Raw genomic sequence first — 25757 nt, forward strand, 5'->3', positions numbered from 1 at the left:
AGAAAGTGGGTTTAGACAGGTAAAGAAAACTCTGGTGTTTTGTGCATTTTCTTCTGTATCACTGGGTCACTATGAAGGATAGACTGGCACTGTGTATCTAGTACCTTCTCATAATCCCAGTTATTGATGTTCCTAAGTAACACCCTGTTCTGGGATGTGTCTGGAATCATAAGGTGTCATAGTTGTTCAGGACTGATTTCAATATCTGATACGTGTAATCAAGAAGAGAAATAGTCTGTGTTGTATTGTACACTCTGCAATAATATATTGCCCCATGGAATATTAGCAATAAGAACAATAATATTGTCTGACTAGCATTTGGCTGACTGCAGACTCGTGTGTTGGTTTTTGCTTTTTTTTAATCTTTTGCTCATCATCACCGCAAATTCTGACCTCTGTGCCATCATTTCCAGCTTGATAGAGTTGGCCAGGCAATGACAGTAACACAGTGCCAGTGCCAGATAAAAGCGAGCAGGCTCTGGATTATTCTTCTACAGTGCTCTTGTGTTGGTGGGACCAGCAGAAGCTGTTAAATCCACTTTATCATTGAAGTCAGGAGGCAGGATGAAAGTTCACTTTGCGATGACAGTGGTGGTTGTCCAAAAGACCTGGACCAGAATACATTTCTTCAATGATTATCCTACAGTCTCCATGGGAGGAGGAAAAGTACTCATGTTCTCTCCCTACTTTTTTGTTTGCCCTGCAGATCCGTGTGGATGGCACTACCAAGAACACACTGGAGTATGAGATTGTGCAGGTGGTGGATACTGGCCCCATATTACGGGATATGGCCTTCTCAGTGGATCATGAGCACCTCTACATCATGTCTGAGAAGCAGGTAAGAAACTCTGTCAGTCCATGGTGCTCTAAAAGCTTTTACCTTGATCATGCTATGGACGTCACAATTGCACATGAAGTTCTGATAGTGAACACAGTTACTACAAAGATGTGCTCTGTTGTTGTTCTCATAACTTTCTGTGCTTAGAAACCATTGGATTTATAGACTGATGCAATATTTGAGGGGCAGGGTCAGAGAACTAAGGGGGCAGAAACCACCCCCAGCATCGCTTAATGCAGTACGCGTCCTACCGGCTACATGACGAGGAGTTGCTACTGCATCTGCTGCATACCACATTGCTCTCCACCCCCATTCAAACTGTGGGTACATCTGCCACAGACATGGGTAAGTGTAATGCTGAATCATTAAAGCCTCTTTGAGACATAGTGATCAAGAGTATAGGATGCTGCCTGCCACGGTGCAGGCCAAGTTTAGCGTGATCTTCCTGTTGTGATATTAGTATTATTACTGAAAATACTAACAGCCAGACTCCAGGAAAGGACCAGTCTGGGTGTTCAATGTGGAAGTCTGGCTGAATTCAGCAAAGTGTTTGGCCTGGAGAAGTTTGCTGCTTGGGGTGGGTAGAGGAGGAACTTCTTTTGCCTGAAGAAATCCATTGTATATAATTAGTCTTGTGGACATGCAGGGTTACTTGAATGATTGTACCTGGTCGATTCATGCACGCTAATGAGGAGCTTTAGGTCTGCAGAAAAAAAAGGGAGCAATAAGGCATTGTGGTAGGGTGATGGCAGGTGCCCTACAGTGTTCAATGATTCCTTGAGCAAGTATTACCCACCTGACCTTGGATCATGTAAGTGGCACCAAACATAAAACACCCACTTGATATACTTCTTATTGCCTTCATGCCCGGAGAATGCCTACATGTTCCAGTAGCACTTCCAGAGCAGTGTGATTTCCTCCCAGTATTGCCCAGTGCCCTAACACCAAGATCCACCCTAGATGTTGTATGTGGTGTGCTGTGATCCTTTGACAGTGCTCAACAGTCAGTAGTCTTGAGAATGGAGATGTGACACCTCCTCTCAGACACCCTCGTGGTAGTTTTACCACCCACAAATTCCTGCCTTAAAAATGCAACAGTGAAAATTTGTTTCCTCTTCACCTGCCATGATCTTATAGACCCTCCTCATATGCTCTTCGGGTGGCTGTTTTCCAAGTTATGGCTAACACTGAAATTATTATCCTTTACCTAAGCTAAAAGGAGTCTTCTCCTGGCCCACAAGGCATGAATACATGCAGGTTTTGGAGGGAGGTGTTTAGCAGGGCTGCTGTGGTCCAGGAGCTGCATTGTAGCAAGCTGGCTATCCTTCTCCCCCAGCAAAGTATAGAGGTTATAGTTTCCAGTCTATGACTGTCATTTCTTCTGCTTGAACTATTTCATTTTAAAGATTTTGTGCCTCTGTGATGTCTCTGACCTTCTCCTTAAGCTATGGATATTTATACCTAAAACTTGGAGTGGGGAAGGGAGCCACTCTGTGCATTTGTCTTTGTTAAAGAGGCTGCAAAGTGACAATAACTCAGGAGAAAGGGTGTTTGACAGAGCTGGGATTGCTTTCTCATCTGCTCTGTGCTAGGTAAGGATGGGATGTCACCTCCAGTGCTGAAGTGAAGATAGTCCCAGTCACCTGTGGGTTGGAGTGGGAAGCTGGAGGCAGGTGATGCTTTCAGGCTCCTGTGAGACTTTGGTCAAGACACCAGTCCTTTTTCTCATCCTTTTACTCTGTCGGTCCTTTTTCCTTTGAGTATGGGAATGGGGGTCCTTGCATGATCAAACCCTTGAGCATGGCAATATGCCAATAATCAATTCAGTGACTTCAGATTTGCTCAGCGTCCCTTTTGTGTGCAGGGCTATTTGGCAACAGGTCACCTCAGATACCACCATTGGCTTTGTACAACCCTGCATAGACAACCCTGCAGAGACAAGACATTTGACTGCCTTGGGCTGGGTGGTCTCATAACACCCAGGAGCTGTCTTGATTCTGTCTAGGAAAGGGCAATGGGACAGCATTGTTCATTCACTCATTTCTTTAAAAATTAAATCTGGAACAAGACAAGTAATTTGTTTTTCCTCTGGAAACTTCCAAGAATATTTTCTTGCTCGTCTGTTGACTACTTGCACTTCCATGACCATTAAAACATAAGCAGATTCCTTTTGTGGTTGGCTGTTCTGAAGCACAAGCTCAGGCAGGTTGGTTTTTTAGGAGCACAAGTTGTTGATGGAGCCCTACAGAGACATCAGGAGCCTTGAGTCCCCTGTGATTTATTCAATCATCTCCTCCCACCTGTCTTTGAAGCTTAAGGGTGTCTGTATGAAAGAGGTTAGTGAAAAGGGCATGGACTGTTATTATTTAAAATCTGATCTGATTTTGTGAAACACTCATCACTACAGAAGCCTTTGCCCATCGCTGATGTTATCTGCCGCATAGCAAGCAAAGTGAATGACAGTGCTGCCATCACAGCAATACAGTCGCTATCTGTGCGCTCATGATATAATGCACTTCAAGTGCTCGCATGAATTAACAGCTCAGGGGTTTGCCTTTGTTGAAGCAGGACTATGAGCAGCGTGGAAGAGTGCAGGCTGGCCTTGGGGACCGTATATCCCATCCACTGTGCAAGCCATGTCGTACAGTTTTTTTCGTAAATGGATGAAGATCTGACTTATCAGAGGTTTTCACTGTCCCCAGAAAACCCCTGGTATTGTGAGGTCTGTGGAGATGAGGATCATAGCTTGACCTGACCTTTCCAAAGGCAAGCAGACACTAGGGCTGGTCCTATCCCTCGGGAAGGAGGAGGTTTCTCCTCCCTCCATCTGCTGGGCTCAACCCTGGCTGTGTCTCAGAGGTAAGAGTGGTTCTGTTGGGGGTGTTGCTGCTCCATTAAAAGCAGTTTTGCCAGGCTTGGCTCCATTGCTCACCAGTCCTCAACAGGAATGGAAGCCCCAAAGGTAAAGCTGATTTTTCCAGCTTGTCCCAGTCCTATCATGGCTCTGCCAGTCCCAGCAGTTATTGCTCATGCCATGCCCCAAACTGTTCTGCAATGAGGCATTTGGACTCAGCTCGGCAAGGCACCCTTTACCTTGACACACCTTCAAAGTGCTGTCACTACAAATCTGGCTACAAGAAGAGGCTTTCTTGTGCTGCCAAAAAAACAAAACAAAAAACCCTGATCTTCTTAAGGTCAACGTCTCCATGGGACCACTTTCCTCAGCACACTGGGGACTCCTTGGGGTTGCACACGGGGGTTTTCATCTGCAGCTGAACTCCTCGGGTTGCAAGGGGAATGGGGAACTCAGCTCAGCCCTGCAGGCTGTGGCTGAAACAAGTCCTCCCTTGCAGCAACTCCAAACGCCAAGAGATGACAGGCAGGACTTGTCGGTGCTATCAGACGTGCCATGCTCTCAGGAGCAAGATGCGACAGCTTTCACCATCAGAGGTGCTCCATTATATATAAATACATATTTTATAGTGAGATTGATTGAATGAGAGAGACAGAAAGATTTGTCACTGAAACCCAGAGACACGCTATACAAAGGCCCCATCATTTCACAAAGCTGTGGGCGTATGTGTGTTTCAAGTGCAAACGTGTTTCAAGTCCCTGTTGACAGAGCAGGGAAGGGTTGGTGCGTGCACGGGATCTGTCACGATTTGTCAGGAGACCTGCCATTTAGCCCCAGCCTTCCCAAAGGGTCTGAGCAAGGTACAAGCCGGATGGTGTTTCCCACTGAACAACGGGGGGTCTTGCGTGGCAAAGTCAGGGAAAGGGTTGCTCCGGGTGTCACTTCCTCACTTACCTGCCTGAAAGGCGCTTGTCCCTGTGTTGAGATGTTCCCGGGGGGTCACAGGGATATCGGTACATTGGAGGCTTGGGATGTTTTGTTTTCCTTCTTTTGTTTCTGGTGTGCAGACACCGAGGAGCCCTCTGCCTCACATGCTGATCTAAGGGGATAAGGACCAGATGGGAAATGCTGCTGGAGGAGCAGGGGAAGGAGCCCTGCAGCGTCTCCGCATTTCCTCTGCCCCTCATCACACATGCACATGCCTCTTCAGGCCCCTCTCTCTGAACCTCTTTCTCCTCTCAGTTAAGAAGCCTGAGCCTACCAGCTCACTGGAGCTCTCTGCAGGGACTGAATGCTTCTTTCACCCCTTTCTCACTCCCCCTGCCTTGCTCGAAGATCCCATCCCTCTTTATGGCCCTGTCCTTTCATTTGCAAACTTGCACTTGCTTTTCTGTCACTCCTCCACTCCTGGCATCTCTGTTCCTTTGCTTTCTCCTCTTCCAGCTGTCCCCATGCTGCTGGCTGACCATGTCTCCTTGCTTCTTTGATGCTTAAGTGTTAGCATGCCCATGCAGCCCAGCTCTACATGCCAGGAGGTGCAGGATGCTCATTTTCTAATTGTGGCTTTGGACTATCATTTGGAAGGTCACTTCCATCACCCCCTAAATAGATCTGTTTCAGCATGCAGGACTCCTGGGTCTCTCCCAGTGCTAGGTGGGTTTTGCATAGCTAACACAGCACCTGGAAGCAACTCCAAGACATGAGAATATCAGCTCTTACCTTTGATATAGAGGCATCAAAGGAAAGAGGTAGAGAAAATGAACTTAAAGGCTCAAAGCCCAGAAGGCAAACAGCAAGAGGACCCAACTTTGTATTATTAAAATCCCAAGGCTTTGAGCTGCCTCCCACTTTTGGTCTACTAATGGCTAAGGAAGACTCTGTTCTGCAGTCAGTGTATGAGTAACCCTACTTTTGACTCAAGGAAGGAGATTTGCTGTCCCTCTCTGTGCAGGCAGATTTTTTTTGTGCAGGTGAGTCAGCTCCATGCTCCAGCGGGAAGTTGTGCTTCTTCCCTGTAAACTGGCAGAAAGTCACCCATGATCAGAGAATAAATCGTGTCTGTGCAGTGCTATCATTCCCTAAAACCATTACCGTGTGTTGAAGGTGAGACTGGTAGGGTCATGCATAGCAGAAGCAGATAGGTATTTTGGGAGCTCTTTTAAACCTTGCCAATGAAATATCAAATAAATATGTACTTAACTAAAGCATGGCAGAAACAACATTTGGTAAGAATTAAGTAACAGTATTGCAAATCATGTTGACAGGGTCTTTTTGGCCTTTCTGTGTCTGTTTCTCATTAAAACAGGGAAGGCTTATACCCATTTGTCTCTTGAGATTTATTCTTCTTCCCTTTGCCGCTGAGTCACCATGTGCAACAGAATTATTGTGTGCAAATTAGCTGCAAAAGAAGAGGTGGTGACTGGCTAGTTTACTTCTGATTTCATGACCACTGATTAAAATCTTGTCTGCTGCTTATGTTATCATATCAATTAGTTAAAGCAATCATTAATAACTACTTAATTATAGCTTAATTTCTTCAAATGCGGTCTTTGCACAAGATTTCAATTAACATTAATGCTAGGTTTGGAGTGGCTGTTTCCAGGGGATTGTCAGTTTGAGGCTGTCCCCAGAAACACTGGCTCTAGATGACAAGTTTTAAAAATAACTCAGGAGTTTTTCCTTTTAATTTGCATTTGTTTGTTCGTTAGCCATCAGGTTGTGTGCAGACCATGTTTTTCATCATTGGTCTAGAAACAGAAAAGACAAAAATGATCTTGTTTGAAAATGGAAAGCTGAGATTGTCTAATAGGTGTGACTTTTTGACCTGGGGATTTAAATGCAGCAGCAGAGACACCCATAAGCTGTAAATCTTGGCATTGCTGTTGCAGATTTCTATCATTTGATTCTTCTGTCTTGTACGCTTTTGGCGTATTGCCTGTCAACCTGTAGAAGGGGCTACTGTGTGTAGTGTGAAAGGTAACCACGCTGTGCGCTTCCACCCATTGGAGATGGTCAGGTCTTCTGCAGGGCTCCACTGTTCAGCTCCTGAAAGCCAGGAAGGAACGGTATTGACAGCACAGTCTTTTCCTTGGAGTAGCTGGGTGCTCCTAAACCAGACTAACATCCCTGGTAAGCTCAGGGTCATCAGAGCTTCTATGAGTCCTAAGTGGAGCTGAAATGCACACTGTCTTTGCAAAGATGTGTCACATTAGGCTCTTTAAGTCCTCAGAAGAAGAGGACTCCAAAGTGCCCATTTTGTTGCCCAGCTGCCCTGCTCTTGGGCAGTCCTGCACAAAACAGATAGGGAAGAAGAGCTGGTGGAGTTCAGCCAGTCACTACCAAGCAATGAGTGTAATCCCAGTTGGCAGCAAAGGCAGCTTTTGTTCTTTTTGACTGTTCTTCCTTGTCCCTAAAATACCACTGATTACCCTCAGCAATATCAGGAGGCTGAATTCCGCTCTCCCTTGCATTTGCTTTCACCCAATTAAGGGCCTGTTAAATAAGGTCAGATGCCTTCTGAGAAATGACTGCCTGGATGGAAAATCCTGCATGGATGGATGCTCAGCTGAGGCTGGAAAAGGCATTGTGTGAGTTGCCTATGTTTCTCAGCCAAGAATGATAAAAGCGATTTGGCCCACCAGCAAAACTGCAGCACATTGTGCTGCTGACTCTTTTGAAATAATTCTTTATCAGCAAAAGGCATATTATTGCAAAAAGTCATAATTTAGCTCAATTTTATCTCATTTGCTGCTAGCACATGGGTATCCTAGGAGTCAGCAGCTGCGGGATACTTAAGGGTGTAGGGAGTCCCTTAACCTCCTGCTGGGTTGGTTGTGTATTCCAGCAGGGATGTAAAAAACTCCAGAAGCTGGGTTGGGAAGGTGAGGAACCAACTGAAGGTCTTGGAGGTGTCCCAGATGAGGCGTTTATGGCAAGGGAAGAAATCTCACCAGGGGCTGTCTCCATCCCATGAGATGCATGGGCATCTGGAATTTCATCTCCCACTGTCTCTCAGCCTTGGGCTTTTCACACTTAGATTAAGCTCTTTTTATGCTTTGGAAATGCTTTTGTAAGCCAGTTTGATGCTGTATTCAAGTGCCCTGCTTCGCCCTAAAGCAAGTACTATGCTAAGTGTGCTGGAAAGGAGGAAAGGTTTGCAGCTGACAGACAGTCCAGGATTTGGTAGACCTAGACTCACACCCTGCCTTGCTCACAGCATCCTTGTACAGCTATGGGCAAACCACTGTAACTTCCTGTGTCCTGAAGCTACAGAAGATATTTCCCAGGATCAGGACCTCTTTTGGAGCTCTCCACAATTCCTGCCACTGCCCAGTGAAAACTCCGTTCTTGTCCTGACACCTGAGGCTGGTGTGCATGCCCTGATGGAAGCTCGAAAGCTTTGCTGAATCCCAAAGTTCAGAGGGACTTTTTCTGTGTTACCATCAGGCATTTAGTCTGAGTTCTGCTGCATGTATTGGAGAGGGAAATGCTTCTTGAGAGAATAATTGTTCTCTTTGCAGCCATCCTGTAAGTGACACCAAGTTATAGCTTTCTTGATCCCACCTAGAGGAATGTTGACAAGCCCAAGCTGTGTGGAGGGGACTAGCTGGGAGCAGTTTGGCAGTCTTTCACCTGAGGGAAGTTTTAATACAAAATGCAGGTCGGTGTCCTTGTGCTTCATGCTTGGCCTTGCTTACCTGTGCCAGAATCCTGTCTTTTCCAGACCTGCCCCATCCCAGAGAAATGACTTCTCTGCAAGCACACTGCGTTATTCACTGGGATCCAGCGGGGGGTGGGGGTGGGGGGTGCGGGTGGGATGGAGTGTATCAGTGCAACTGCTCAAGTACTTTGAACACAAGTATCTTAGCCATGGACAGAGTCTAAACACTGCATGCTGGCAAGACATGAATTCATGTAACTGTCCTCTGGGTTGGAGCACTGCTGGTGAAATTTTGCTGCTAATGAGCAGAGGAGGCTGAGACACATCCTTGGTCATGCCATATGCCTGTGACTAAGTAGCACATCAGGGCTGAACCTCCCAGTCACCCCTGGGCCAGCACTGGGGGTGCACTTATATTTGTACAAATACATTAACACAGTTTAGTGCCTGATACAGTCTTTCTGATTAAAAGACCTATGTTCAGTCACAGTGACGGTATATTTGTGCCTGAACTCTGCAGTTATGCCCTCTTCTATGTATCCAGTGTTTGAGGGTAGAACTCCAGCTTTCACACTGCCATCTGTGCATCTGCATTTGGCTTGAACTTCAGCAATGCCTAATGTCAGCATTCATCTCTGAGCTTGCCAGAGTCATCCCCATGCCAGGATTCTTCCTCCACAGGCTGCTCAAAGAAGCAGTACAGGAGCTGGAGGATGCACAGAGGCTTTCAAAGGTGCTGTGTTCCTGCAGAGGGTGGTTCAATTTGTCTTTGGCACTCCTTGCTTTAAGTATCTGTGTGGTGGACACGGTGTTGTAGGGGGTTGCCTGGAGTGATGACATGAGGAATGAGATGGATCATTCAGTCTAACCAGGTCTCCTTTCTCCTATTGCCTGTGTTTTTTAAGTGGGAAAATTGGTCCTTCTAATCCATGGGGCTCTGCTTTTGTAAAGTAAGAGCTACCCCCTGCCTTGCACAGAGGAGAGGAAATTAAAAAGAAAAAAAGAAAAAAAAAAAAGAGTAAGACTAGAGGGAAGAGTGAGCAATGCCCATAAATGCAAAAAAACATTTGTAGAGCCATTCCCGGGGTGAGAAACTGCAGGGACTATCGATCCTCGGGAGCGGGTGATGGGTGGGAAGCCCTGCAGACATGTCCCCCGGGCACAGCGCTGCCCGGCACACAATGTGCAGGTCATCTGGCACTATTGATCGTGGGGCCATTCCTCTGTGGTGTGGCCTCTCTGAGTCAAACACAGACTGCTCAGTGGAGCTACTGTGCTGTTTGGGGAAAACGAGGTGGACCTGTGGAGTTAAGTGCATCGCTTCCCTTCTTTTAAACAAAAATCCATTCCTGTCTCCCTGAATCCTGCCAGACTGGTAGGTTGTGGTTTCAGCTGGGAATAGGTCAGAGAATTAAGGGCAGCTCAAGGAATTTAGCTGGAAATCTGAAAATCTCCACCACTGCCATCATCCCCCTCCAACCCCTGACCCTATAATAGACCCAGAAGAAGGGGAGAAGAAAAAGGAAACCTAAGAAGCTGGTGATTGCATGTGAAGCCTGGCAGATCTGTAATCTGGGACTCCATTAAACACCTGTCTCCTCCAGTCTCACTGACAGCCAGGTCTCCTCCTCTCACACAGATCTCACAATTGCAGGTCACTTGAAAGCACCAGTTGTTAACCATCCCCCTGCTTTGGTATTCCACTCCAGCCCAGCCCGGGCAGGCACCGGCGCTCCCAGGGAGGGAGGGTTTGGGCAAGACAGAAACCCTGGCTCAGAGGTACAGGCACTTCCATACCTCTTGGGTTTAAGCTTTTAAATCTAACACATGCTTAAGTGTTTTCCCGGATCGGTGCCCGGTGACTGTCAGAGACTGTTCTCTTAATTACTGCATTTTAAATATGCTTCAAAAGTTGTTTCCATTGCAGGCTTATGTATCTTGTTACTTTCTCTGAAGCAAATATTTGCTCTCTTGGGGCTTTTGTGTACGCTGTAAGTGCACAGTTATCATTTTCTAATGCCTTTTCTATTTTTCATGTGGTACCTCTGAACTCCTAAGCATGCTCCTTGTTAGTGGGGATCAATAGACTTTTTGTTGTCAGAATCACAGAGAACTTTTTAACATGCTCCAGAATTTGCTGTGTCTTCTGCACTCATGGCTTTGAGTCTTTCTTGCTTTAGGCCCCTGTTAAATATCTTTCATCACTTTATATTGCTTGATATAGTCATGATCATCATATGTGTGTAGTAGGATCAGGAAAATTAAATCCATTTCAGGACCTGTGCTTGAAAGGCTTACTGGTTTTTATGTTCTTCTCTGTTAAAAAAGAATTTTAAAGTTTTTTCCAGTTTTTTTCTGGATTTGTTTGTTTGTTTTTCCCAGCTTTTGTGATTTTCCATATCGTGATTGGAGGCGAGTGTACTCAGGTGCCCTGAAAATTATTTTCTTGTTTTGTTTCCTAACTGGGTGAGGAAGTAATGGGAATCCTTGAGACCTAATTTAGTCTGTCTTCCCACCCCCTTTTCTTTTTCTGTAGAAAGATATTTTGAACCAGCAAACTAAGCAGTTGGTCAGTACTCTATTTTATAGGTTATACCTGTATTTTTGTTTGTAGTGTAGGCTTGGGCTGGTTAGACACTTGTATAGATGGACAATGCAGCCCAGGAAGACACCCAGTGCTGTAATGATATTCCCTGGAGCTCGGGCACGCACCTGTGGCTATGTCTATATGACAAATGTAACAAAGGCAGTGGTTTTGGGAGGTTGGGAAGATTTGAAGGGACAGAAAAATCAATGCAGAAATTTAATTGGATAGATCAGTTGGTGTTTGCCTGCCCATTCTGTGGATGTTGTACACGAAAAGGACAATTTCACTACCAAATGCCCCATGTGTCATTGCCTGAATAAGAGTCAGACTTTTAGAAAAAAAGGTCCTTAAACGCTTAGTTCTGCTGTCTTGTCTCAATCTCTGCAGTTTTCGCATCACTGACTCCCTAGAAATACTTTTCTTTACGAAATCACTTCTTTTCCACTAGTCCTGAAATCCTACATAAATGCCTGTTCTTGTGTCCCTTCTCTTTGGATCCATGGATGCCTTTGTGATGTATTTACAAACTTGTAAAGCCCTTTGGATTTCTTGGGGATGGAAGATGGTGTTTGTACAATATCCCTGCTCCCATGACATCATTTGGGAAGCTTTCTTTGGAAGGAACCTTCCAAGCACTTCTATAGTTCACGTGTCAGTATTTTCTGCCCCAAAGAGCAAAGGTAACCCATGTGTTTCCTCCAAGCATCACATCAAGAATGTGTTTTGATGGAGCATCAATTCCAGGGCAATTCACATAATTAATGTTGGATTCACATAGCACTGGCACAAAGGAGACAGGAAGACGTTTGCATTAACCTAGTCTCCATCAGGGTGAAGTATCCTTTTCCCCCAGCAGCTATACTAATAAATGCAGTAAAACAGGGAACAGTCTCTGGCACTGAAACTAAATGCTGCAGTGTGGCCTGTCCCCACAGATCTCAGCTCTCTTACTCTCCCAGAAGAGGGTAGCTCCATCCACACTGAGCAGGCAATAAACTCAAGACATTCCCGCACATCGTCTGAGAGGCTGCAATTTGGACAGCCAAACCCATGCAAAAGACCATGAAGAATTTAACCATGTGGATTGTCAGGGTTCTGCAGCACCGCTCCAGCTGAAGGAGCATCCATGGGAGCCTGTTTTTCCTCCTCACTGCTGGTCATTCTGAAGCCTTTAACCCTGGGAAGAAAAGCCTGTGTAGTGTTATCTTTTATAGAGAGTTTTAAGGGCCAGCAGTTAGAGGGATCCTCTTTTGGCTTCCTCATGATATAGAATCATCTGCCAGCCGTTGGATGGAGAAGAGGTGTGTAACTCCCTGATTGCTATTTTTGCATTCCCTGTAATTGTTTCTGAAAACAGTGTTGACATTTAGGCAAGGCGCTTCAGGCAGCTGCTACTGCAAACTCTGAGCACTTTGAGCTTCCCCGTGTGCTCTGTCTAGGCTGAAGTGTTTCATGCTCTGCTGCAGCCGGCTGCGAGCGAAACCCTGGTAAGGGACAGCACATCTTTTACCCTCAGGATGCAGTGTCAGAATGAACCAAGAGAGATTTGAAAACCCTTTCGTCTCCAGAACAGATGGGGAGATGTTTTTCTTTTCCTTCTGAAGGGAGCTGTATGCTCTGTTGTTCAGGAACAGCCCTCCCAGGCTCTCCTTGGCTTGCAACCCTCTTACAACCACCGCATCTATCGCTAGGCAAAGAGGGGTGAAGAAGCAAGTAGCAGAGCTCACGGCACACTTTTAAGCAACTGGCGAGTTAGGGCCTATCTGTCCTTACCCCTGAGCACCTTGCTTTCATAGTGACACATTTGAGGCCACTATGAAACCCCATTGAAACCAAAGGGCGTTTAGTAACTGGGTCAGACCCAGAAATTAGTGCAAAGGAAGGCGCCTCTTGCTCTCTTGCTTGATGCATAGAGGCAACCATTCTCCTTCCACAGTAAGACAGCAAGAAAGGGTTGTGGGTTCACGCTTCTGTGCTATAATTGCCTCCAAAGTGGCCTTTTTCTTTGCCACTTCACTTCTGCCACACCCCTCTCCCCCCCCCCCTCCCCCCAAAAAAAGCATTATCTATCCTTGAGACTTTCACCTCGGGCCATTAACTGGCAGGTTGGTCATTACCAACCACTTGGCAGTGACTGATTGTGGGGGTTTCTTTTGCTACAGAAAATGTGGAACTGATTGTCTGAGTGACCCCATTTGACCTCAGGAATTCTGCGTTTAACCTGGCTTTAGACATAATAAACTTCAGTAATTAGCAGAGAAATTCAGCAGTGACATGTCTAATTGATTGGAAATGCCAGTCCCCAACGAGATGCGAAGCTGCGCTGAGAGGAGCCCCATGACAGGCGGTAGTGTGGGCTGCGAGGGGGTTGCTGGGATGCTGTCAGGAGGCAGGAAAAACTAGGGAAGGAATGTGAAGCGTGTTGTAGGTTTGCTTTTCTTTCCAGCTGAGAATGCTGCAGGTTTGCTTTTCTTTCCAGCTAATGGACTTGGTGAACATGCTATCCATCACTAATTACTTAACCCTATACTCAGCACTTTCCCAAGGTTGAGCTCGCATCTTTGGGGAAATCCAGCTAATCTCTGCACAGTCCATCTTAACCGTGTGCTTGCAAAGAGAAAAACACCTTCTGTGATCCTCATCTGAAATTCCAGCATTTTGTGCCTCACCAAGGAGGCAACTGTGGACCCTGTTTGGAAGAATGTTGTCTTTTTCAGGTCGTGGGTTGATGATACCTTATCTCCCATGTCATTATGGGCTTGTGATAGCCTTTCCCAGGTCTTGCATTTGTGCTTCTATACTGATAACAGTTGAAAAAAGAAACCATTTAAAATTAATTTCTTGGTTTGATTTGTGCTTAAAGCTGGCCAATTTGCTGTCCTGGTTCATAGCAGGACCTCAGGACCACTTACATGCGTACCTTGGAGGATGGTATTCTGTGACATGGGACCAGGAATGGCCTGGGAGTGGAGGAGGTGTTACCTTCATCTGCTGTTCCTGCTTACCCCCACCCCACCCACCCCCCTTTTTTCTTCCTTTTTTTTTCTGATGGCTTTCTTACTCCTGCAAGCAGTGAACTAGTAGCCACATGGACTTTAGGTTACATCTGTACCAGTGCTGGGGAGTGTGACCAGGCACTGGAGGTGGATCATCTCCTCTGTTAAATGGTGTGATGGCGCTTGGCACATCCTCATCGTGGGGCTGGCAAGCTGTCTTCCAGATAGTCTTGGATATGGTTCAGGGATGACCATGGCCAGTGACCACTTCTGAGAGGCAGTTTGGTTGCAGCTGCTCCATTTGCAGGCTAAGAGAGTTTAATGATGTGTACATCTGCTATTCTATACTCACTGGCCTTAGGACTGGAGAGTAATGCACATTAAATTTTCCAGTGCAGAAAGACCTTTACAGAGTAATACAAACACAGTGTTAGGTGATTTGTGTAGGTAGGTTCAAAGTCTCCGTACTACTGCACAGGACAGGAGCTATTGCAAGCTGTCAGCTTGAGCATTTAGTGTTTTTAGCTTGTACTCCCAATCAAATGTTTAAAATATTGATTAAGAGCTGATGCCTATCTTCTAAAGAGGGGTAACAGAGGAGAAGAGTGGGTATGTGTTTGGGGAAAGCCCACACAGCCTGCTGGAGCAGGCTGGCTGTGTGCAGTGGGGTTGCTGAGCTAGCAGCCTCCTCTGGTTAAGGCTGTCCATGGATGCACTGGTGTCCTTGGATATACCTGTCTGTGCTTCAGGGATATCTGCTTGTTAGCCACCTTGAGCACATGCCTGACCACAAGGACCTCATGTTGACATGATGGAAGACATGCGTGTGTGGTAAGAGGTCTAGGAGGGGCTGGGAAAGTCAGCCTTGATGTTTCATGACCTGTCAGCGGTGCTGCCCCAAGAGCAGTGACACCAGGGGAGGCTGTCCTCTGCTTGCCTCCATGTGCCCAACTCCTGGGCTAGTGAAACCACCAGGTAAACAGGGCAGGCACAGGCTCAAACACTGAACACCACCAGCAGCACCATGGCAATATTAGCACGGTTCCTGCCATGGGTTTACCCTGTGCCAGGCAGCACTCCTCTAGGCAGTGTTCCTCACACAGGGGAATGCCAGGGCAGGGCTAGTCCCTGGGGCAGTAGGGAGACATCAACAAACTTCAGGAGATGGGGGAAGAAAAGAAAATGTAGGGATGTAGACACCTTGCCGTTTGCCAGCAAGGCTTTAGAAAAGGTCCTTGGCCTGTTTTATTTGACAGTGTCATCACAGCCTTGGAGGTCACTGACCTGTTGCAGCTCTCATGGCATGAAGGCTCTCCGTTTGCTAATGCAGCGGGAATCGGCGTCTCCATGGGGGACCCCCAGGGTGCACAACCCGCTGATGTCTCCGGCTGCTCTTTAAGGTGCCAGGTGTTCACCCACCCCTGTGCGCCCAAGCTCCTTCAGGACTGGCTTGCTTGAGGTGTGTCACCTCCTTCCAGCAAAGGGAACTTCTTAAAACCAACCCAGGGCTTCAGGGATACTTTTACATCCTGGATCAATAAATTAAAATGGAAAAAGAAATACAGTGACAACACCATATGCACTGAAGCATCCTGCGGAGATTGCGGAGTCTCAAAACAAACATTAGATGTGTAAACAGTGTATCAGCATTCCTTCGTGAGGGTAGCTGCAGATCTATTTATTGCCTTCTGATCATTTATTTTCATTAATTTTCAAAGCTAAATGGATAAAAGTACTTGTAGGAAATATCATAGGCTCTCCTTGCTCCCACACAAGCTAACCCCCCCCCCCTCCCTGCCCCCCCTCCCCCCCCCCCTTCAGTGCTCAAACAGCTTTGCGGTGTTATTCTTTCACCTAGAGGAACAGGAGTAATGGTTGCAGTGCAAAAAGATCTTTTAAATACCGAAATATTTGTATTTGATATATGTGTTTGAATTTTGTTTGCTTCCTCACACAACCATTTGGGAGGAGGAAGGAGAATTCTCATGTGATAAAGAACTGCAGTTTTGAATCATTGTTTCTTAAAGCAGAGGGACTATTTGTAGGTTTTGGCATCGACAGTTTTACCCCAGGGTCCTAGAAAAATAACAAGCTTCTTTACTGGGTGGATGAAATTTTCTTGCTTAGCTGGGTCAGGTCTCTGGAAATATCCTGTGCATTTCAATGGGACAATTTTATTATTTTTTTTACTTGCATTTGTTATTTTTTTCTGCCATCCTGCTTTTCCAAGATATTAACTTTTTTATTATTATTATTTCACCACATGAAAAGTCACCCTGAATTTACTGCTCCATTTGTAGAAAAAAAATATTTGTTCTGGATCTGTGATTTGCTTTTAGCTTGGGATGTTGCTCTTTCTTCTTTCAGCTGTGAGAATGGTCATGGATGACACAGACCTGATTTAGTTATTTGCTGGCTCCTTAGTGATTTAAAAGATTTTATAAAAGGCTATTGCATTTTCCTAACTAACTGCCCTCTCTTTTGGGTTGGACTGGGAGCAGGCTGGGGGGGAATGAGTTGCTCTTATGACAGGAGCCCTCTTGCATCTTTACCCCATTATGCAACAGGTTTGCTGTGAGATGATGTAGGTGACTGGAAGGTTGATGCATGAGTTCATCATATAAAGGACACACAGAAAATGGACTACTGAACATATGTGAATCTGCTGTAATGTTCATGCCAGGTCACAGGGCAAAAGAAAAGCCCACAAATACATTCCCTGGCACTCCTCCAAGTTACATCCCTCCTCCTCCAGCTTAAAAGAGGAGGCAGCATTGCGCTAACGTAAGAAAGCCACCACCTGCATGGGTTAGACAGATTTCTGCGAACCTCAAAGTAGAGAAGACAGGAGGCAGGGAATCAGGCTTATTTTTGTCTCACTGTAAACATTCACAAATGGTAAAGTGTATAGTTTACCTGTCGTATGATGAACCAACATGCGGTACCTTGTAAATATATATCCATGCTTACGTAGGACCTCAAAGGGTGTTACAAAACAGGAGCGTTGCTCTGTAACCCTCTGTATGCTCAAAATCTTCTGAAGTTACTGACATGTTTGGGTGCTCTAGTATACACCTTTATAGATATTTTATATATATATATATATATGTATACACACACACAAAACCAGAAGAATCACCTTATCTGCCTGGGAAACCCACCTGGTATGGAAGGCAGCATGTGTTTGGCAGTGCAGAGTACCATTACACTAATGCATCTGCAAATGCAGTGGGAGGCTGGCAAGGGGTTATTTGGATAATGGAGTGGCTGGGCTAATAAAATTAGCCTCACATTCACAGCCTGAGTGGGGAGGAGGGGAACTGTCCCTTTCAGTCTTTCCAAGCATCTCCTGACATCTAATTCCCCAATGACAGACCACGAAGGGAAGCAGGAAAAGGGGAGTCTTAAAGCAGAGTGAAAATGCGCTTATTGCACTGACACCGTGCTGGTGCTTTCTGTCCCAGTGACCAAGAGGGGGGAAACCAGATCACTGGGCTGCAATGCTTTCATCTGGGTGAGACGTGTGAGCACAGAGTCCAGGAGTCCTGAACCACCGTCACGCTTCACAAACCACCCTTCACTCAGAAGGGGCAAGGTTGGGAATGCATTTGTCACTTGAGCTCCAGACAGCAAACGACACTGATTTAATTAACCCAGTGAGCCCTGCTGGCCTTGTCTGTGAGAGCTCAGGGCATCACGATGTGTGGATGAGTGGAGACAGGGTGTGGAGTGAGAGGGGAAGAGGGCAAAGACGTGCGGCCACTGGACCATCAGCAGCCATCTCAGAGCACTTTGCTTCTTCTCGAAGCCAAAGCCCTTTACAATTAGTCTTGATGTGATTTACATTTACTTTAAGGCATCTGCATAATGGGGTAGAAAGCACAAGAAATGCACTCATGAGCTTCTGAAAGCTTTTGGGGACTGACAGTTCCCACAGAGCATGAAATCTCCCTGTTACTGCAGCTGGAAGTGAGTCTAGCTTTTACAGAGCATGTGTTCGTGGGCTAAAATGCCAGAAATCTGTCTACCAATCTCTCTGACCTGTCAGCTGTGTTTATGAAGTGCCCATCATCATGGTGTCTGGACTTGCCCTTTCTTTTCCACCTTTGCTATGGATTTATCGGGACCTTGGACTTGTTCCTTAGACACCTCCCCCAGGCAGGAGGATTTTGAATGTTGCTTCGCTGTCAGTCGGGGGAGACCAGGGGCTGCTGAAAGCTGGACTGCCTCTGCTCACATGTGGCAGGCTTGGTGGGCAGATTTACTGTGAGAGAGATCAGCCCTACTTGTAGAAAGTCACCTTGGCCAGGGGCCTGTGAAATTTTAATGCTCTCCACCAAATATTGACTCTCCCAAGGCATCTGACTAAGCCTTTTGTGGAGAAGTCGATATTTGTCTGACATTTCAGTGGATAATGTTGCTTTTCTCTGAATTTCCATTGGACTCTGCTGGCCTCTCCCAAACTCATTGCACAGTATCAGAAGCAAGATAAAAACATGCAATTAGAAGGAAGCGTTCCTTTTGGAGGGCTGTCTTCTCCCTTTCTTAATGAGACTTTCTGAGGGGTGCACCCCTCACAGCTCAGCAGTGCACCTGAGCCCTGTACCTGAGCCTGGGGGTAATGGCTGTCAGCACAGAGCAATCCCTTTCCACTCGGCTTTCCATGGTTCTGCTAAGGAATATGTGCAGCCAAAACTTAGGTGCTCAGATACCACCAGTAACAACTGCAGTGGAAGCGTTGCAATAAATGCAAACATACCAGCAATTTTGCATGACAAGGGTTCTTCTTTCCACTGGAAATTATGGCAGAACATTCCTGTCACTCCATTGTGAGCTGAGTTGAGTGGGACTGGTCTATCCTGCTAGGTGAAGAAGCTGCGTGTCAGGTTTTAGGTAGGGCTGTAGCCATATATTTTTAGTAGAAGACAGATGTGGTGAGGCCTCGCTGTATTCAAGCTATGCAGTTAAATTCTGCAGCAGACTCCATTCTGCCCCTATGGCATGATAATTCTGCTGTCTTGGGCAGTTTAGCATCTGTCCTGTACAGGTCTGAAATGCAGAAGAATCCTGGTGGAGTGGAAGTAAATATATTACCTTTCAGGTAGCAAAACCACTGCTGCAGGTTAGATTTTGCCAGTTTACCATCCATATGGGACTCAGTCTAAGTTGACTGTGCCTCCTAAAAAAGAATAATCGTGTAAACAATGCATCACTAATATACTGAACAATTAAAGCACTTGTTTCTGATTGAAGATGAAATTCATTATATTCCCATTTGCAAGGCAAGCTGGACAGATTTCAAAATAAATGATAGGGCTAATTTATATTTCTGTTTGTGTTGGTAGGAGTTAGAAAATAAATCTAGGTGGAGAAGAAGAGGTAGTTTAATTCCAATGACAGCTTAAACGTCTGATAACTATAGGAGTCTCGACATAAATGCAAAGGAATTGTTCTCAGGAGTAAAAGGCACAGGACTTGTGGGTACATCTGCATTGCTGTTTGAGATTTATTCAGATCAGGAGTAAAGTTCTGTAAGAAGTTTCCCAGTTGTCCCTGCTTACTGGCTTTTGTTTTCATCTCACGACTCAGACTGCATGACCCAAACTCTTTTTGAACAGATTAAACCAGCAGACATGCTTCAGGACCACAGCCAATGATAAAAGGTGTTCAGTTCGAGGGATAAAGCTGGGTATAGCTTGAAATAACCCTCCTGAAATGTATGCATTGTGAGCATTGGGAACATACATATCATGCACACTGGGTCCCCAGCTCCTCTATATCTACAGATCTGCTCCTGGTCCACCTCGCTACTTGTACATGTTCACGTGGTCTTAAGCTCCTCACCTTCTGTTCTATGACAGTAGATACCATGGGCTGTCTGAGATGCGATTTTTGGGCACATCTTGTAGATCTTCACTCCCCAGTGATGATCTTGTCCCACCCAGATGCTTAGACCACTCGTTGATGCCATCACAGATCTTTGGCATGCCTGAAAGGCATCCATATCTGGGATTGAGTTTTTTGTGGTGGTCACCTCAGCAGTGGATACCCACCACCCAAGCAGGGCAGAATAGGGAAGGATGGTCTGGCAACAGGTTTGTTCAATATTTATCTGGCCAAGAAAGAGAGTGAGTGATGCTCGTATGAGCAGTGTCATATTTAAAAGGTGTCTCCACTTAACTGGAGGTCATAGTGTATACTTTCCTTGAGTGGTGGCATCATTTCATGAAAAAGCTTTTTCATTAATTAAAACCCCTTAACCTTGCATCATGCTCAGGGTTTGGTAGAGAAGCTTCATTTTTCTGATCAATATATATTACCATATTTCCTAGAAAGAAGCTTTCACCCTCTGAATTAGCAGATAAAAATAATTGTGTGTATTTGAAAGCATTTCGTACCTCTAATATCCATTAACTAGATCAGAGTTGCAGTTTTCCTTTCTTATGGACTTTTGCCCATATCAGTTAACCAAAGGAACATAAAGCATTGTTTAGTCTCATTCAAATGGCATTTCAATAAATGCCAGGGGAAAATGATTATTTTGTACTGCTAGCTTTTCTTTTCTTTTTTTTTTTTTTTAAAGGTTGAGAAAGAGGATAAACTAATGAATATGCTCTAGCCCATGAATCAGGAGTTTTAGTGCTGAGATTTCTACATGATCTCTGTGTGATTCTGCAGAAGTCACTAAAGGCCACATACAGCTCTTTGCAGCAGGGTCTGACATTTATTTTTATGTAGCACCCTGGGCCACTGGTTTTGATGAGGTTTCCAGGCAGGAATATGGTTATTAATTTATCCACAATATGAATGGAATTGGGCAGGAGTGGGGAACTGTTTTATCTCAAAAACCTTCCCTCCCTTCCAACTTTCAACACTCTGGGAAGCCTTTAGGCATCACGGGCACTTGGCATCCGAGGGCAGAGCCCTGCAGGTGGACTAACACATCAGCAAAACTTCCTTCTTTCCTCCCACTGTGCTGGAATTAATATTCTAGTTTCAATCCCTTTGTACGGACAACCTAAAAATTAATTGCCTGTGCACATGAGAGGTGAATGACCAGATGCGCAGGAAAGCACGACAGAATTATTGAGTGATTCTGTTTTAATTAAGTGCATCAGAGAGCTGGGACTGGGGGGGTCCTGTGCTTGATGTCAGTGACATCATTGAGAGGACGTGAAGGGATGACTGCTGCCAAGGAATGACGGAAGGTACTCAAGGAATATAGAAAGCTATTTTAATGCTGTTTTCCTTTGAGAAAGATGGAGCAATAGCCAATGACTATAAAACGACTAGGGCAAAGCTGCAAACACACCAAGGGGCATCCCTCAATCACTTAGCTCTCTGAGAAGGTATCTGAGAAGGGAGACCTGTTATAGGTGAGAGGGGAGCACAGCAGACCAGCAGCTGCGAATTCCCTGCCAAAAGGGCAGCAGGAAGCATTTTCAACTTCTGCCTAATGTTATCACCTTCCAAACCGCCCAAGAAGGACGAAGTAGGGGAGGTCTGCTCTTCTGAGTCTGATTCCCTGCTGAGCCACTCATGTTCTAAGGCAAATTGGATAAAGCAGTTACCCCTGCATGCCTTGGCTCCCACAGTAGGAAAGGTGGCCTGAACTAACCTCTCACAATAACGAGCAGTATTAAACAACATTCCTTAGTTCATGGACTGCAGTAGTGGCTACTGAAGCTTGGGCAATCTGCAAACTGTGTCGTGGTGGTTCCTGTCCTCACTCAGCAAAGCACAGACCACCAGGGTCAAGCTCACCAAATTTATCTCTGTGTGTTATATGCATATTACAAGGGACCTGTTCATTGTAAAATACTCGTGCAACACCCAGATTTCAAAGGTTCTGTTTCGTTCTCACTTTATCTCCCTTGGAAGAAAGGAAGCTCCATGGCACAAGAAGTTTAGGAGCCCAGAGCTTTTGTTGGTAACAAGTTTCAAGCCATGTTAATGGAAGATACTGTCCAAGAGGAAAGGTTTCCTCCTTTCCACCACTGCAGAAAGAAGGTGACTTCAGTGTAGGCCATCACTGCTGGTACGCAGCTGACGCAGGAGCTGGGACACTGTGGCTTCATGGCAGTGCATCCATCCTTCTGGAATGGGAGGCTCGTCTGTTAATGACCTGCAGGTAGAGCAGACTCATACAGACAGAAATAATGGTATTCATCTTAATTTACCATATGTAGCTTGTTTCTCTGCACCTAGGTAAATCATTCATACACCTGCTGTTGGTGGGAGAGAAATTGTCCCTTTCAGAGTAAAATACACATGGCTTCCTGCAGGTTCAACTTTAGGATAGCATGAACAACCCTCAGCAGTAACTGCATCACTGCAGTGCTTATGAAGGGAGTCCAAGCAGCTCAGGTGTAAGGAGGTATTTGTGTTGGCTGCGAGCAAAGGTGATTCTTACTTTGGGTGTCCTCTATAGCATAGCTAGGGGATCTTGGCTTGTGTCCAGTGTCCATGCTTTTTTTTTTCTCAGGATGTCCCCTGTGATCCTTACAGAGATGCTTGGGACTGGCTGCTCTGCCACCAAGGAGCATCCTCAGATGTTTGTCCAAGACTTCCTCCCAAAGCAGAGACCAAGTTGTTGTCAATTGTCACAGTCATTCTGGCACAGTGTCAGCATGTGGCCTGCCTCTGCTGGGCAATAAATATATTTCCCCGCCAAGGAAGTAGTTCTCATCCCTTTGGGAGGGGGCAGCAGTTTCCACTGTCCTTCATTTCTCTCTGTCCACAGCCTTCTTGCCTAGGTGGTTGCTCTGCGCATCTGAGGTGGGCTGAACAGAGATCGTTTGGGGGACTGCTATCCAAAGAATGACCAGAAATGGATTCTAAGAAGATTCACATACTACTATCACTTCTTCAGGTTTAAATCAGTTTTTGGACTGAATACTCTAGCAAACTCATGTTGTACTTGCTTACAGCCATTGAGATTTTCTTGTCGCCTTATTTTGTTCTGGCTCCACAAAAGCTCCCAGCCACTCCATAAAGGAGGTGAACAAGAGACTACACAGCTTCCAGGGATGTAGATCCCAGACTGTGAAGATGACCCACCTGTAGTTAACGGCATGGCTGAGACATCAAGGAGTGTCAGGATGACTACTGCTAATCCTCCAACAATTAAAGCCAGCTACAGTATTTTAGCCCTCACTTCAGAGTCACAAAAAAAGCCCCAAACCACATCACTGCTGTAGAAAATATGGTTTGGGATCCCAGAGCCCAAAGTGCTGATGAAGAACTCCAGAGGAATTAGAAAAAACTGTGGTCCATGGCAAAGTCCTTCGAGGGCATTTGTGGTGTTAATTGTCAGAGTGCATCAAGCACATCAAGATACAATAAATTTGTGGGAATGGGTCCCTGGATGAGCTGAGGTGTGGAAGTTCTATGTGTGGTTCTTATGGGCAGATTGCAGAAGAGATCAGGACATTCCTCCAAAAGTCTCATTTGCCTCCTGGGCTATTTACATTCCTCTCTAACTGCCTGGGCAGTGTGACTGCACATGGTTCAGCAGCTGTTGTTCACCTGAGACAGGTCAGTGCTCTCCACCATATAGATATGTTGGTGTTATCATGGTAGGAAATGCATGATGTGATATATCCAAAAGCCCAGTGACTATTTTGATGTGAATATTAGGAGAGCCAGAAAAATGTCTGCTATTAGGAAAGGGTTTTGCGAAGAACTGGCTGTACTAGAGGAAAACCTCCACTGATCCCTAGATGTCAAAGGATCATCTATTGAAAGCTGGAGTTATATGTATAAAGTTGTTCTTCTATGTAGCATGGAGATAAACCTAATACAGGGCCTCAGATCAAGTGCTAAGGATTTAGAAACAGTGGAAGATGGACTTCAACTTCAATTACTGGCTGAAGGAAAGGAAAATGCAAATTATCTATGTGTCATGACTGAAACCTCCAAGGTGCTGTGAAGTCTTGGTAGGGGTCCAATGGAAAGGCTAGGCATAGCCTATGAATGGAATAACAATGAACTGCAAGAGAGCAGTAAAAAATGAAATATAACTTTGAAATGGTGGAGATTTTGGCATATCCAGCATGGTGTTGCTACCAATCAGCAGGGGACCACTGGAAACCTTTGGGCAATATTAGGATTGTGGCCAGAAAGGAAACTGCAATAAAAAATTAAGAGCATCTGGGGGTCTTCACTGAAGCTGACTGCATAGAGACCTTGCAGGACAGCCCCAGTCACAATGTATATGTATTTGCTGTCGCAGTCCAGGGCAGTGGCCTGAGTCTAGTAATGTATTTCAGTGCCTGAAGGCATAGAACTGATCATCTGGCAAAGATCAGCTTCAGCCTAGTTAAGTGGAAAGTAAACAGCCATCTATAGTATCTAAAGCAAACTACACCTCTGTCTTTTTATGTGACCACAAAGATACTGGATTTCTGCACTGCTCCTTTAATTTTTATGGTGTTCTGCTTATTTCTGTGGTGCACATTAACTTGCAGTCTGTTCGTAAATATATAAGATCACAGCATGGTCTGCTTTATATCTGTGTATATATGCAGACACACAATGTTTCTCCCAGCATGCAGAATGAATAAATTCTGGAGTAATTTTTCATTGTTGCCTTTATGAGCTTCAAGGAAAAAGCCCTTAATAACTAATAAATAATTTATTCCAATTAAATTGCTGTTTACTACACTGCTTGCTGGACCTTAGCTAGGCCAGGCAGCACGTGGGAACCTGGACATCTTCTCTATACTGTTTCTCATTGTTTCTGTATTTTCTTGAGTGAATCCACAAAGTCTCTCTGTGTGTATATGCATACATGTAAGAGCATGTATACATGAAGGCAAGAAACAGGATAAAAGAGAAACAGTTTCTTTCTATGTGCACATGCTTGCTGCATGTGCGTAAAAAAGAGATCTTAGATGTGCAGTTTCCCTTTATAATGCAACACAAGTGATGGATTCATGACACCTCTCTTCAAAATAGGACTGATCACTGGTTGTCAGCAGAGTTCCTGGAGAACTTTTCTTTTCATCCTGAAAAGGCATTTAAAATACTCCAGATGAACTGTGTCCTCTTTGTATATACATAGGCATACAGTATAAATGTGTGGGGTTTATGTAATTGACCATAAAAATATGGTCTTGTGCGTTTCCATAATTAGCACATTATAGTTTTGCTTACTGTGCACATATAGGTGAATATACAGGATAGGGGGTGCTGTACATACATATCCGTGTCTAACCACAAGACACATGACTATACTGGCCTTACGTTACACTGCGTGATGAGGCACTAGGGAAAAAACAGAAGGAAAGGAAAACAAGAATGAATCTGTGTATGTATCCTGAGGATGTGTCTTACAAGTACCAAAAAAGTGACATTCAGGGTTATGTTCCCAGCTTGTAGCTGTTGAGGAACTAAGGTCACCTACATGCTAACACCTTGCTCCATGTCACATGTTTTAAGCTGTAAGGCTTTGATCCACGTGGCCATGGCTAAAGGTGGCTTTCTGCTCTCTCCATATTAGCAAGCATGTCAGTGCTTATAACGCTGTTGCAATATCGGTGTTTGCATCCTGGTGAAGTTCCTGGCTGATGTTGGGGCTTGGTCATAGAAATGGTCCCACAGTCCTCAGTGGGATGACTCACAGGTGCATGATTTACACACAGGGGCAGGAGGTGCAGTGCAATTACAAATGCATTAGCAACCAGGGTGCTGACCTGAGCTTTAAGAAATGTGCCCTCTTGGGCATGAGCCACCTCCTCAAGCAATGTTCCAAAATCTCTGCCTTCTGGTGGGTCCATGGTCTCTTCCAGGATTTCTGGGCAATTGAGTTTCCCCTTTAG

At 45.3% G+C, this 25757-nt stretch overlaps 1 protein-coding gene across 3 annotated transcripts in view; it reads left to right on the forward strand.

Annotated features, from left to right (window-relative positions):
- Positions 1–25757, forward strand: part of PLXNA4 (plexin A4) — a 455595-nt gene that overhangs the window by 225786 nt on the left and 204052 nt on the right. For 2 of the 3 annotated variants that reach the window (XM_040595348.1, XM_040595349.1), the window contains exon 4: positions 707–838. In XM_040595348.1, coding sequence (XP_040451282.1) covers positions 707–838 — 132 coding nt within the window. Of the gene's footprint in view, positions 1–706; positions 839–22678; positions 23189–25757 lie in introns of those variants that run through there. The other variant, XM_040595350.1, reaches the window with a different exon arrangement.

The sequence above is a fragment of the Falco naumanni genome, chromosome 5, assembly GCF_017639655.2.
Source record: "Falco naumanni isolate bFalNau1 chromosome 5, bFalNau1.pat, whole genome shotgun sequence".
Taxonomy (NCBI): Eukaryota; Metazoa; Chordata; class Aves; order Falconiformes; family Falconidae; genus Falco; species Falco naumanni.